Raw genomic sequence first — 16,089 nt, forward strand, 5'->3', positions numbered from 1 at the left:
CAGTAAACATGTTGTTGCGACCCAGTAAACATGTTGTTGCGACCCAGTAAACATGTTGTTGCGGCCCAGTAAACATGTTGTTGCGGCCCAGTAAACATGTTGTTGCGGCCCAGTAAACATGTTGTTGCGGCCCAGTAAACATGTTGTTGCGACCCAGTAAACATGTTGTTGCGACCCAATAAACATGTTGTTGCGGCCCAGTAAACATGTTGTTGCGGCCCAGTAAACATGTTGTTGCGGCGCAGTAAACATGTTGTTGCGGCCCAGTAAACATGTTGTTGCGGCCCAGTAAACATGTTGTTGCGACCCAGTAAACATGTTGTTGCGACCCAATAAACATGTTGTTGCGGCCCAGTAAACATGTTGTTGCGGCCCAGTAAACATGTTGTTGCGACCCAGTAAACATGTTGTTGCGGCCCAGTAAACATGTTGTTGCGGCCCAGTAAACATGTTGTTGCGGCGCAGTAAACATGTTGTTGCGGCGCAGTAAACATGTTGTTGCGGCCCAGTAATGGGTCCCGACCCTTGGTTTGAAGAACCCTGATCTATACCATACACATTTTAACCCTTTAAAAAACATTTTTATTAATATTTTTATGATTTTTTGTTCATCAGGTGTATATATGTGTGTGATATTTTATTTCAATGTGCTAGTGATCTGTTTTGTACAGCTTTTTATTTAACCCTTACACTTTACGCTAGGTCTTCAGGCGCACCATTACTTGGAATGCAAATTTTGTTTGTACTCAAGTGCAACCGTTTACTTTCAACATGTTATTTGCACTAACATTAGCGCGCCACTTGTAATCTAGACCTATGTGTTTAACCACTAAAACATCATTAAACACATAGGCAAAGTAATGTACAGGAGCCACAAGCAGGAAACTGCCAAAGAGCCACGCAAGAGTGCTAGCTGCATGTACTAGACCATCAGTTTCCTTTCTGACAGCTGCAAGGCTTGTTGCTCCCCAAGGGGACATTACCTATATGTGGGCTAAACGCAAAGGCCTAGACTACAAGTGGAGCGATACATTTTTTATTGCTCATGAGCGCTAACTCTGCTCAAGGTAAAAAAATATTACTCACAGGTTTGCGCGCATATTACAAGTGAAAGACAAGTAAAAGGCGTGCTGACTTCCGAACTACGGATATCGCTAAAGAAAGTCTTTTCATTTTATCACTTGCAAGATAACCCCGAAACTGCGCTAAAGCCGCAGATTGATTATATCATATACATACATACATTATAGTCCTTCCCTTTTAAAACATTTTTATCAATATAAATGTTATATTTTTATTAAAAACGTGTATATCCAAGTGTAATACTTTAGCATGCTTCACATCTGTTTTGTAAAACTTTTTAACCCTTACACTGTTCTTCAGATCTCAGGTCCAGCTAATTATTTTAGTATTAGTTGGGCTTTCGCTTGAGAGCAACCCATAACTTTCATTCGTAATACCAGCGCTATTTAATGTGGTAGCAATAGCCACTGAAAGTAAGGGGTGCGCTAGAGTGATATCGGCCGTACTAAACCTTCTCTGGGTCACCTGATTTACCATGAGCTAACATTAGCGCACCACTTGTAATCTGTGTAATCGAAGGTCAGTAGCGAAAAAAGCCAGGTAGACGTAGAACGTGTTCACATTTAAATGTCTCCTTAATCTCTTTACTAACAGATAATACATCTGAATACGTAGAGACACCTTACAACTCTATGCAAGAGGGGAATATTTAGTTCATTCCTTTTTTTAAAACATGAAAATCCCTTCTTTAAACAACTGAGGGATTACAGAGCTCTCTGGCATAAAACAGGACACACATGTGACCAGCAGATGGCAGTATAAGCTGGCACCTCATTTACACAGATTTATTGGGGTTGAAATGATTCTACAAAGATTCCCAAAAGCTTTTTGAATATCGTCATTAGGTAAATATTTACACTGCAGGACATTGGAATCTTAACAACGTCTGAAAATGATGTGTAGTAATTCTGCACTGTGTGTGGTAACTGCCCCACCTCATCTTGATTTAATAGATATAAGACATTGTTGCACAATATTTTCCTCTGCAAACACAGTGCAACTCAAGTGCACCCCCTAGACAAAAGTCTAAAAAAGACTTAAAAACATAAAATCAGCCTTTTACTATAGGAGACTGAAACGAATCATAATATAACCAGAATGCATTTATTGCCCCTACTTAGTGCGTGTTTTATCTGCTAAAGTGCACACGTTAGACATTAATATGCAGATAAAGATGGTGTTGGCGCACACCCAGCAGCTTATGATGTTATCAAATTCTCTTGAACATTGCTACAAAAAGATGATAATCCCCAAAGCACTACAGGCCACAGATATAGCGAGCAGATGCGCCCCCACATGCCAGGCTTACGGTCTAACGGCAGAAGGCAGAGCCCCCCTTATAGCATAAGCCCCCCAGAGGTCTGCAATGAGCTATTTACATACCTCCTGTGAACAGATTCTTCTCTTTATTATAAAAGCTGGTAAAGGACGAATAAACAACCGGAATTATCGGAACCTAAATGCAAAAAACAAGACTTTGTGTTAGTTTATGAATGACGGTGGAGTAAAAGGTCAGTAAAGTGATATTAAAGTGAAAGTAAATTTTGCTGATAATGAATCGATCTACAGTGAAACCTCATTTAAATTAAGCAAGTTGCTAACTTTATTTTTAAAAAAATAAATAAAAGTTTGAATAAATAATCGTATTTTTACCGATCGCATAATGCATTGCCTTCCTCCGCCCCCTCTCCATCTTCCTGGTTTATGCGGGCATCACTGTTCAACTGACTGTGAAGTCATTTACGTCAAGATGTGCGCTCGTAGCCAACAATGAAAAATTTGCGCATGCGCAATTGGACGATCTACGCTGAGATACATACTAACAAAGAATCACTTGATTAAAAAAATGATTAGTATTGCAGCGTAGCTCGTCTGAATATAACAATAACTGTAGTTCTTCTGAACGCTACACTCGCAAACTCCGTGTAGCTTTTGTGACGTAAAAAGGATTCCCTTGTTTAATGCGCATGCAGCTACCGTGAACGCGCTTCTCTGAGACAGAAGGAATTCAGTGTTAGCCGCATGTGCATTAGAAGCCGTGAGCGTTATTCTAGATGCTGGAGACACCAAAGGGGGAACCAATCGGTTAGATACCGATGGTTTCATCACAGCCAAATCATTTTTTTTAATCGAGGGTGGAGGAACGGATAGTAGATTGACCAAACTCGGCAAGTAATAAAAGGTATTTAGGCAAATCTAATAAAAAAACCATGAATGAAACTAAAGTTCAATTTTAATGCAATTTCGGAATATGAATAGCAAAAGCTCTGACTTAAGTTTCACTTTAACTCATGTATGACAGCGAGAAAGCCTAGCAACACCAGCAGATGGATTTATTTACAAAACATGGAACTCAAAATGAAATTCACATAATTCAGATAAGAAAAAAAAATATTTCTATTATCAAAGTTAAAGGGATATAAACACTATAGGCAGATTACAAGTAGAGCGCTAATTAAAGCTCTCACTCGAGCGTTAATTGCGAAAGAATTAAATTTTTTGCGCTCGTCGGGTTGTGCTCATATTAAGAGTTGAAAGTAAATGGTTTTAGTTCTAGCACTAACCCGACGAGCACAAAAATTCAAACTTACAACATTGCATGCTTGTTCGCATATTCCCCCATAGAAGTCAATGGAGCAAAAAATAAATAAAACCTAAGACCCCACTCTCGCGAAAAACATAAATTATGCTTATCTGATAATTTCCTTTTCTTCTGATGGAAAGAGTCCACAGCTGCATTCATTACTTTTGGGAATTAAGAACCTGGTCACCAGGAGGAGGCAAAGACCCCCCAGCCAAAGGCTTAAATACTCCTCCCACTTCCCTCATCCCCCAGTCATTCTGCAGAGGAACAAGGAACAGTAGAAGAAATATCAGGGTGAAAAGGCGCCAGAAGAATATAAGGATGCCCCACATAAAATTACGGGTGGGGAGCTGTGGACTCTTTCCATCAGAAGAAAAGGAAATTATAGGTAAGCATAATTTATGTTTTACTTCTTAAATGGAAAGAGTCCACAGCTGCATTCATTACTTTTGGGAAAACAATACCCAAGCTATAGAGTACACTGAATGCCAAGACGGAAGGGTACAATAGGCGGCCTATAATGAGAGCACCAGGCCTGAACCTCTACCAAATAAAAAATCCCGCTTCGCCTGAAGCAGAGAATTTTTTTTCAAAGGAGCCAAATTAGAGACCACAAAACAGACTCGACTGAGCCAAAAGTCCACCAAAAGACACCGTCTCAACTGGGTCAACAGGTCCCCCACCACTCACCCCTCACAAATGAAGGGTAAACCAGCAAAAATCCCCAAGGGGAACAAGGCAAAGGAGGACCGAGGAAACCGAAAAGTCTCTCAATGCAAAAAACAGCACCTCCAAGAGTGGGCCCAGATAATCAGAGACCCAAATAAACCCAAACAAGGAAGGTGGCCACGCCTATACCAGGCGAAACCCGGGATAATACCGGGCATGGAGACCGAAAAGACGTCTCCCCAACATCCTGCAAGCATGGAACGCAACTAAAGAGGCAAAGTCCTCCCAGCGTCTGCCCATAGAATACCCAAGTATTCGACCATGAAAGAGCGTGTAATAAACCCAGGCGAAACCCCAAGTTTGAGAACACAGAGGGAGCTTGCAAGGAAGAAGAAGAAGCAGTCATCAAGAAACAGACCGCACAAAACAGCCCCCGACAGAGGGCACGCTCCAGTCAACCTAAGCCGCCGGACCTACTCACAGGTCCCTAAAAAGCCTCCATCAAGGCCCCCGAGAAGGAGAGAATACCCTCAGAACCCGAAGGAAGAGGAAACCATCTCCTGTCAAAGGAGCAAGGAGAAAGGAAAAAAATCTCCTAGCAGACTGAGCTATCAGAATAGACTCAGCAAGCTCACACATCCCAAAAGATACTGTGACCCATAGACCGCTCTGGCATCCTGGCCTGCAGACCCAGCTGGGCCACCAATACAAGGGAACAAAGAATCCCAAAACTGGTACAGGAACGAGCGTAAAGATGGCAGAGCCATCCCCCTAGAGTACAAGTACAACCCAACTCTGAAAACAGACAAGGCCATAGACCTAAGGATCTGCAGTATCAAACAAGGCCCCACAGTCTGACATGGAACCAGCAAGATTCCAGGTGGAACCAAGTCCACCTTCCACTTTCAGGAGAAGCCCCTAGTAAAGACTCCATCTCCCGAAGAAGAGAATATCCCCCTAAAGAAAAAGGGAAGAGGCCGGAAGGGCAATAACCGTCCTCAAGGCCCGAAGCCACCGGCTAAACGGGAAGAAAAAATCCCCTGCAAATGTTCTAGAAAGGACCCCCACACAAGTAGTTTGCCCAACATAGGCACAGCCCACCCATTCGCCTGCCGAGCAGAGAATCCACGGGTACACTGGCAAAATAACAGGGGAATGCAACCCTAAGGCACACCAGAACTGGAATCCAGCGCCAGCAGCTGAGTAGAAACCTACCATTTTTGAGGCGCAAGCCACCCAGCTAACCCCAGATGACATGGGTAACTCTGTGGCACGGTGTAATAAATACTCAGATAGACAGGGCCAACCCTGACCCAGTCAGGTAGATGGAGCAAGGACAGAGCCCCAGTTCCCACCACCATGGAACATCCCGACCAGCTCTGAGATCCAAACAACCCAAAGCTGGGACAGGAGTGAAGCCCCACAAAGAGGAAGACTCAGGAAGAAAAAACAGGGTACCTAATACCTAATAGTTCAGGCAACTATACCCTGGAACTAAACCCCCCGACTGGCCAAAAAGCCAGACAAAAGGAATGGAGCGTATCCAGAAAATCCAGAGAGCGAAGAGAACTCGAAAGCTCCGACCAAAGGAAGGAACCACCTCTAGATAAAGTCCAACTCTCCAAGGAGCAAGGTTAGAAGTCAATGAAGAGACTTCACAAGGCCACAGGACAACAGAAGGGATACCTCGAAGTTCCCAGAACCTTACTAGCAGGGCTAGTCTCCCCATCACCTCCACACAGGCAGAGGACGCAGATGAGAGAAAAGGTGCTAAATATTCCCAGCTAAAGCAGGGATCAACCAACGTCCAGAACACAGATCTCAAAAAGGAGATCTAACCCACCCGGAGACAATGGAAGAAGACCCAAAGGTCTTATAACTCAGACAGACCTTACGTGGCCCAGAGTAAGAGCCGTATCTAGATTCACTAGAAACAGCTGACACGCACCCCTTTAAAAGGTGCCAAAAAGCTGCAACATGTTTCAAAATACAAAACCTTCCACATGCTGGACAGCTATCCATACAAGCTGTTGGATCAAGCCCCATAGGACCATCCAGAAGCCTAAAAACTGAAGGCCAAACCACTCAACCAGTGGCAATGGGGCACTAGGCCTGCCAGCCCCCCCACATGGAGGAGGAAACTCTAGGTTCTGATGAAATCAGATGTCAGATAGAGTGACGCAGCGGAACACTCTCCTGCCCGGTCATCTATGACTGAAGTCTATAAGGACTGAAACAATCCTTTCCCGCCTCGTAAACCCACAGGTCCTCTCGAATGCTTAGTTGAACATAAAAAAACAATAATAACTTGAGCACTCACCGCTACTACCGATCCAGCAGAAACAGTGCCACGTGTCTGAACAGCCACAAAACCCAACGAACCCGACAGGACCAGCCTGTACTCAGGGTCCTAACCAGCAAGCTGCATAAATTCTCCCACAAAAGATAAAAAAGGAAAACAGACATTATTAAACATACGACTAACATGTCCAAACAACTTCCGAAGAAGTAACAAAGAGTATTGATCCCAGATGGTTACCGAAGGAAACAAACACAAATAAAAGACATCCCATTGGATACAAAATAAAATATAAGGCAACCCGAAGGTTAACGCCCCCAAAAGACACAGGCCTACCCGCAGGAACAGCCAAACGGAGCCCTATATTTAAAAAAAACTGGGAAAGATCTCAACAAATGACAAACAGGAGATAACCCCACATGTCTAATGAGGTGCACCATTCGAATTATCAGACTGAAAGTCCCCATATCTGTTAACGATAGGGTCATTCAATTACTGAAAAAGATGTCTAAGCAACACACTAAGGCGCGCAATCCTGTAACGAAAGGCACAACACTCCGGAACATTTACACCCGCAGGGAACTGAAGAGGCCCACCCCAATGCGGAAGACCCGGGACAATAGGGCACAAGCACAATCTCAAATAAACGTCTGGACTCTGCAGACGGACCATTGCTAACATCATCTGGAAGCGAAAATGTGCTGCAACCTCCGGGGGGAACATGCCACCCCGCATGGAGGAACGATAAACTGGGTTACCTGCATGTGTAGAAGTATGAATTGGTAGGGAACTCGCCTCTCGGAGGACGGGGCCCCCATAGACGGATGGCTCAGCAGTCCAGATTCCCCGAGCGCGAGGAACCAGCATGGCATACGGAACAAAACTGGTCGACATGTGTTAACCAGGCCAATCCAGAGTCATCACCGGACACAGAATCTGAATCGGAAATTAAAATAGTCTCGTATCAGAATCCTCCGTAACTGAATCTGAAATGAGCACAGTCTCAGCATCAGAATCCTCCATAACTGGATAGAGGAAATATCAATATGGACTAAAGTATTGAAACAAAAACGGCACCTGACACCCACAATGGCTGGGGCACTCACCACCTCCTATGACCAGACCCCTGCGGACTAGAATATCTCCTTCGCCACACGGTCAGGAATGTGGAAATGGGGAACGGAGCGTAACCACGCCCGAACACAAGGTGAACCGTACAGTCCAAAAAAGCACACACAACAAAAAAAGCTGTGTCACTTCCAAAGGCCTCAAAGTTCCAACCACGAGCCCATAAACATCACACATAAGCAAGTTTAATGACATAACAAACCCTGTTCAATAGCCCCCCTCAGGAGATATTAACCCTCGATTCCAAGATACTAACAGAGATTTACTAAGACCCTTATGTCATATAGTTAGACCCGCAAAGGTGTGGTAGCCTCACCGGAAAACATTCACATTACAGTACATTGACGATAAAGTAAAATTAAACAATCTTACAGGAATCTACGCCGTGGAACAGGAACATGATCTTTCAAGTGTGACGAATAGTGGCATCGTCTCTGCCATGGACTTAAAAGAAGAAAGCAGGCAGCGGATCGAAGTTCAACAACGCCGATTGCTTGAGGAGCTGTTAATATGAGTCGGGATGGTTTCGCAAAGAGACTCTCCCTGCATCTCCGGACTCTAACTTTCATCCAAGCCCTCACTGAGAGACTGACGGGACTACTTAAAACTCCTGTCCCATGCCGAAGAGTACTACCCTCCATAAGAGACAAAAACAAAAATTAAAAATTCTGACACTTCTCTGCCAACCTCCTGGGACGAAAGGCAAAGAATGACTGGGAGATGAGGGAAGTGGGAGAGCTATTTAAGCCTTTGGCTGGGGTGTCTTTGCCTCCTCCTTGTGGCCAGGCTCTTAATTCGCAAAAGTAATGAATGCAGGTGTGGACTCTTTAAATTTAAGAAGAAAAACCTGATTGCACATTCTCATTAGCATTAACCCGACATGAAAATGTTCATATTTCATATTCTAATGTTCTTCACATAACAGAATATGTTCTATTTATTCAGAAATACACATTTCTACATGTATCTGATGGTGTTTTGGTACAATATCTATCTATCTATCTATCTATCTATCTATCTATCTATATCTGCTCTCTAGTTAATTTTATAAGCACTAATTGCTGCCACCAATCGTTTTAGCTCCACTTATAATCTCACCCTACGTTGGAAGAGCCTATGTTCTGTTATGTTTTGGTATCCCCCACTGGATGGCACGATGATAAATTGGGGTTATAATAATTTTCTTCTAAATAGCCCCCAATTAATTTAAAGGGACAGTCAACTCCAATTTTTTTATTATTTAAAAAGAAAGATGATCCCTTTATTACCCATTCCCCAATTGCATAACCAGCACAGTTATAATAATACACGTTTTACCTCTGTAATGACTTAGGCCCCTATTTAACAAAGGTCTGTCGGACCTGATTCGACAGTGCGGATCAGGTCCAACAGACCTCACTGAATGCGGAGAGCAATATGCTCTCCGTATTCAGCATTGCACCAGCAGCTCTTGTGAGCTGCTGGTACAACGCCGCCCCCTGCAGATTTGTGCCCAATTGGCCGCCAGCAGGGGGATGTCAATCAACCCGATCATACTCGATAGGGTGAAGTTGCGGGATGTCTGTCCGCCTGCTTAGAGCAGGCGGACAAGTTATGGAGCAGCGGTCTTCAGACCGCTGCTTCATAACTGGTGTTTCTGGCGAGCCTGCAGCCATCCGGAGCTTGATAAATGGGCCCCATTGTATCAAAGCCTCTGCAGACTGCCCCCTTATTTCAGCTCTTTTGACAGACTTTTTAGCCAATCAGTGCTCACTCCACGGTAAATTCACGTGCATAAGCTCAATATTATCTATATGAAACACATGAACTAATGCCCTCCAGTGGTGAAAAACTGTCAAAATGCATTTAGATTAGAGGCGGCCTTCAAAGTCTAAGAAATTAGCATATTAACCTCCTAGGTTTAGCTTTCAACTAAGAATACCAAGAGAACAAAGCAAAATTGGTGATAAAAGTAAATTGGAAAGTTGTTTAAAATTACATGCCCTATTTTTGGACTTGACTGTCCCTTTAATATACTTTTTACCTCCGTGATTACTTTGTATCTAAGCCTCTTCTGACAGCTCCCTGGTCACATGGCTATTTATTTATTATCTATTGACTTGCATTTTAGCCAAATATTGCTGTGCCATGCACAACTCCACTGGAGAAAGAACAATGTTATCTATATGGCCCACAAGAACTAGCAGTCTCCTGTTGTGAAAAGCTAATAAAAATGCATGTGATAAGAGGCTGCCTGTAGTGGCTTAGAGATAGTCAAAAATGTAAAGGTTTAAATGTTATAAAGTATATTAATATAGCAATGTTAGTTGTGCAAAGCTGGAGAATGGGTAGTAAAGGCATTATCTATCTTTTTAAACTATAACAATTTTGGTGTTGACTGTCCCGTTAATGCAGACCAGTGGTACTGACACTGTCTCATCTGCAGTTACAGACTAGAGCACAGCCCATACAACAGGATAGCCGGCACGGTCTGGATCTCTCTCAATGTATTTTGCAGTCCTTTTGCAAGCAGGATTAGCGTAAGCACTGGATTTCACAGAGCATTTCAGGTAAAACCCTTTAAATCAGTTTTACCATGTGCGGCAACATCTGCCGAACAAATACCCATTAGGGACATAAATAAATTACTAAACCTACAACGCTAATCCTGTAGTTTCTCATACCCCTATCTATTGTTATAGAAAAGCAACATTACATAATCAGAAACAGAAGAAAATCATAATCATGCAGAGTTTTGTTTACCCATTTATAAATTATATTCACAGAATAACATTTAATAGGCACTAAGCTTTCATTAATGTTTGTTATGTGTATTAAAAACACAACTTTTAATGTGCTTACGTTATTTATGTTGCCAAATTTCCTGCACTTTAAAAAAAAACGTTCTTTACATTGCTGTAAGAAAGGAGATGGCATTCTGTAAGATAGGAACCCTACCCTGCAACATGCTACATGGCAATTGCTTGATCAGCCTAGGAGCTTATATATAGATATCTGTACCTAACAAGTCACAGCAGAGGAGGTAGGATCCTAAATTAATAATGGAAAACAGCTCAACGAAACTGAAACATTTGGCCAGATAACGTAGAGGCCTCCACTAATATTCGCACCCTTGTTAATAATTAGCAAAGGCGGCTGTGAAAAATTGTCTTTACTGTTTAACCTTTTCTTCAAAAATACACAAAAATACTCTGCTCTCATGGATATCAAACAATTGCAAACACAACACAGATTTATAAAAAAAAACACACACTATTCTTTGCGGGAATATGTTGTTAACGCATGTGTTAATAGATCAAAAAAGTGGGGAAAAACGTAACGCCCCACTCACACGCAAACTCGATTGTATATTCCCAAGTGCGCTAATCTGACATGAAAATATGAATATTTAACATTCCAATGTACTTCACATAGAAGTATATGTTCTATTTATTCATAAATACATATTTCTACATATATCTGATGGTATTTTGGTACAATATATATACCTATACAGTATATACATGATTATATATAGGTATAGCTATATACAGATATATAAAGGAATATCTATTTATAAATACATAGAACATTTTCTGCTATGTGCAGAATATTGGAATGTGAAATATTTACAGTATAACACTTTAGTAAATATAAATATTTCATAAATATGTTTTTACATGTTTTCATCTACTTGACTGCAGAGCTCCAATTCACATATATGTAAATATATATATATATACATACACATATGTGTGTGTTTCTCAATATATGTATACATATGTATTTATGTGTTTATATGTGTATATATGTCTGTAAATAAATATATACACATATAAATACATAAATACATATGTACACACATACATACATATATATATATATATATTTACAAATCTAGACAAGTCAGAATACTTGCTTTTCCCACAGAAACTCTCAGATTACACTGTTTCCAATACAGCAAAGGATTCTGAGTGAGATATGCAAATGAGGTTCACAATGACTCACTTTTTTACTTTTAGCCTGCTTTTTAAGGCAGACTTCCCTTTATCAGGAAAGCGAGAAAAGAAGTAGACAAAATAAATAGGTCATCCCTACTAACTGAAAAAGGCACAGGCAAAGAAATGTTTAAGGGGGTCAACTTTACCACCAATTATAGCAATCAATATCCTGAGATTGTAAATATAATTAAGAAACACTTTCATATTTTGGAAGCTGATGAAAAACTGGTGGAAGTTGTCAAAACAGGTATTAGATGCAGCTCCAAAAAATGTCCAACATTGGGATCACTGCTGTCCCCAACAATGCTAAAAACTGAGACTGCCAGATCTTCTTCATGGTTAACCAATAATGGTATGTACCCCTGTGGGCATAATAAATGTAAACCATGTGAACATTTGACTAGAACAAAAACTTTCTCCTCCAATGTGACAGGAGAAACTTTTAAGATAAAGTCATGTATGAACTGTATGTCTACAGAGGTTGTATATCTACTATATTGCATAGAATCTGGAATGCAATATATAGGTCTCACCTCTAGAGACATAAAATCCCGAATAAGGGAACATCTATCAACCATCACAAGAGGAAAGTCTAGCACTCCATTGGTATGTCACTTTAAAAACAGACACAAGGGATCTATACACACCTTGCGATGGTGTGCGATAGAAAAAGTAAAACTTCCCAAAAGAGGAGGTAATATTGAGAAATTGTTGGCTAAAAGAGAAGCATTTTGGATGTTCAGACTCAGAACACGATATCCAGAGGGTCTGAACTCCAAATACGACTTGATAAATTACTGGGAATACATTTGGTAACTGTGTCAATTATTTTTATAGTCTGAACAAGAAAGAAGACAGTATTCCATTCCTTTGAGGTCCTTGTTATTTATATTCATATAATAATTTCTCTCTAGTCAAAACAGTGATAACATAGAATCACCCCTTTCCCATTATACTCAGACATTTTTTGAGAATTATAACATCCTATCTATTCTATATCTTTCTTACAACAATTTCCCACAAATATTAAAACAAAGAAATCTAATAGTTAACTATGTTACATTGTACCTATCCTTACTAACCGAGTATTTTGTATATTGTATCAAGCAACCAACTACTATATATAATGGTTGCTATACTCCAACAAGGATTGAGAGTAACTAGGGAATATGTTACAAGAGAGTAATACTAACTTACCCACTATAATAGCAACATAGCTTAACGGAGGGTAATAGGACACACAGTTTATTTAGAATACATCATTCACTTATATCCACAATGTATCTTTCATATTGAGTTTTGTTTTGTTATTTGTCAGCACATATGCCCTGTTAATAGGGTTTATTGTGTACATATGTTTTCGCAATCAATGACTGTGCTGAACACTAACAACAAAATCCCAACCTGGCATTGGCTCATTAGTTAGAGGTGGAGTTTGGATAACCAATAATATTTTAGGCAGTACTTTTTAAACCGAAGTGTATTACAAAATGACAGGCTATGACTACGGCTATATGCTGAAACGCGTAAGCCAATTTTTCTACACTTGATCTAACTAATTACAGGGTACTGCTGTCCTGTAACATTTTTTAACCTTTTGAAATAAAGAATTTTGTTTTACTTAACGGCGTTGGTGCTCTCTTGTTCTTTGAAAATTATCTACTTGCCATTTGCACCACGCCGAATCAGGTCTATCGAAGTCGCAATAGGATTGGCTGGCAAGCACACACCTGTCCGTGACGTCACTGACGTACCGCAAGTTGGATCGAACAGAGGAATCTGGGGCTCAGGAGCGTAAGCAAGTGGAAGGGTCAAGGAGCGGAACCTGGTTTCCCTGCGAGTCTCCGGCAAACACCCGTACACGCTACCTAGAGAAGGATCCTGACACGGAACTGAAGTATGGGAACAGGTATGTAGCGAGGGCCTGCCGTGGCAATATATCTCTGTATGGTGCACAGCGCTTGATAACTGCATTTATCCGGGAGGGCCGCCGAGCCCAAATTTTGGGATTTGTTTGTTACAGCCAGCACATGAGCTTGTGTCCGCTACATACCGACCCACCTATGAACTTTGTGTAAACAGTGTATCTGCTGTTTGATAAACAGGACTGATTACCATACTATTAATTAGTTGCTCTAAGACCGCCATCCTAACTGTACCTTAAGGCTAAGAAGCTTCACTAACACAACGCAACTATTAGCGTACAGGACAAACTTACAGTGAATACTCTTGCTACCTACATTTGTTACTTGAAATTATTCTTAGGTGTCTTGGCAAACACCTCAGCAAGACTATTTTTTGCGACTATATATATAGACATGGACAGCAGTAACCCTAACTTTTTCTCACTTATGCCGGCATCTGACAGAAATGCTAACACTGTGGACTGTGAACTAATCTTTTCTAACGACAAAGGCATCTTAACCCTTGGCAACCTGTTTGATTGCATGGAGAATTTGCTATTAAAAGAAACAAGGCTGCAATGGGATCTCTGGACTTTAGAAAAGTACATTCAAATGAAAATGATACCCAGAGGACTGAGAGTCTATAAATTTCCTACTTTCGAAGTGGATGTGAATGACACTGACTTTGTGGACACTTGGAATGAAATCCTCTCAGAATGTGCATCCAGATTAATGTTGTTGCTTGTCAATTACAAGAAAAATCAGTTATTGCATGTTAGAAAAGAAATTGATATTTTACAGTTAGAAATGAACAAAAGAATGGATGATGTGAATTTTCTCAAATATGATGATTTACTTAGGCAGACACTAGCCACTAATAAGCGAGCAGTAATGGAAAACAAACATTCCAAGTATCTTAGGGATAAGGAAGACTATGACACAAAAACTGTTTATATTTGGAATAAAAAACAAAGGGCCAGTTTCAGACAGAGATCCAATTATTCTAGTAAGGGTAGAAACAACAACAAAAATAAGAATAAAAACAAAAATACACAATCTAATAAATTAGGAAAGACAGTGTCATTTTCAGACAGCGAACCTGATTATTCCTCTGAAGATAGATCCTCTGGTAGTGAGGGACAACATGACTCCATTGTAGGAATACTTAAAAATGTTAACACTGTGCAAGTTTCAGAACCATTAGTAGTTAGACCAAAAGAACAACGACAAAATCCTAACAAGAATAGTAACAAAAAACAGAGTCCTACAGCTACTAATATGCAAGGGTCACACTCTTCTGATATAGAACAGGTTTTTCCCAGGGATCCAGCACTATCAGCAGTTCCAGGGCCACAACACAAGTCAAAGGACAGGTATCAATTGAGAGGACAGAAGGCCACCAGCAAATACAAATAGGGAATGTAATTAACCTTTCCAAGAAAATATTGAGTAAAGAACAAATAAAAGTATTGAGTCTGGGTTTAACTTTTGCCCCCACTGAGGAGTTTGATATATTTCAAACAATGATAGATGTAAATAGATTAGTGAGAAACATCACTTTAAAAAAACATTTCTCTGGACAGGATAATACCTGCCAAGACATTCCTGTTACAAACATCAATATTAGTGATAGTTCAAATAGACTTAGTTTCTTAGAAACATGTGATGTAACAACTCTAGATGAACTAAGAATGGAGACAACTAATGATGAAGGTAACATCACAAGGGGAATACATATGAAATCTAAATCTAAATTTTATCCCATTCAATCAAGGGGGGACATAATTGAAACCTTTCATTCAAGAATAGAGAGAGATCTCATTAATTTGAAAACCAATAACAGTGCACCCAAACACAATATCTCTCTTAAAGAGAGAATGGCTATAAAGACACTGCAACAAGATGATAATATAATCATCAAAAATGCAGATAAGGGCGGCACAGTAGTGGTAATGGATAAATCTATGTATATAGATGAGGCAATGAGACAATTGAACAACAGGGCCAATTATTCTGTTCTACGAAAGGATCCCACTAAACAATTTGCAGAGGAACTTGGTCACCTATTGGACGATGGTGTAGAGCTGGGGTGTATTGATAATGAGACAGCATTATGTCTGTATGTAGAACATCCTAAAATACCCCAGTTCCACCACCTTCCAAAGGTGCACAAATCTTTGGACAACGTCCAGGGACGCCCAATAGTAAGTGGAATTGGGTCAATCTTTGAAAATCTCTCAAAGTGGCTAGATTCTATCTTAAATCCACTAGTAAAGACTCTACCCTCTTACATCAGGGATACCAAATCTGTATTGAATATAATGAAAAACACAAAATGGAGTAAGAACTATTGTTGGGTCACTGTGGATGCAGTGGCGTTATACTCCTCGATACCCCATGACGATGGTATAAGAGCAATAGAATTTTTCTTGAAATACTACA

General features: G+C 40.6%; 1 protein-coding gene across 2 annotated transcripts in view; it reads right to left on the bottom strand.

Annotated features, from left to right (window-relative positions):
* AGPAT2 (1-acylglycerol-3-phosphate O-acyltransferase 2) overlaps positions 1 to 16,089 on the bottom strand; it is a 214,687-nt gene that overhangs the window by 9,030 nt on the left and 189,568 nt on the right. The window contains exon 5 of one of the 2 annotated variants that reach the window (XM_053695542.1): positions 2,467 to 2,539. The exons of the other annotated variant lie outside the window; for it this stretch is intronic. Coding sequence (XP_053551517.1) covers positions 2,467 to 2,539 — 73 coding nt within the window. The remainder of the gene's footprint in view (positions 1 to 2,466; positions 2,540 to 16,089) is intronic. 2 annotated transcript variants of the gene reach the window in all.

The sequence above is a fragment of the Bombina bombina genome, chromosome 12, assembly GCF_027579735.1.
Source record: "Bombina bombina isolate aBomBom1 chromosome 12, aBomBom1.pri, whole genome shotgun sequence".
Lineage (NCBI taxonomy): Eukaryota > Metazoa > Chordata > Amphibia > Anura > Bombinatoridae > Bombina > Bombina bombina.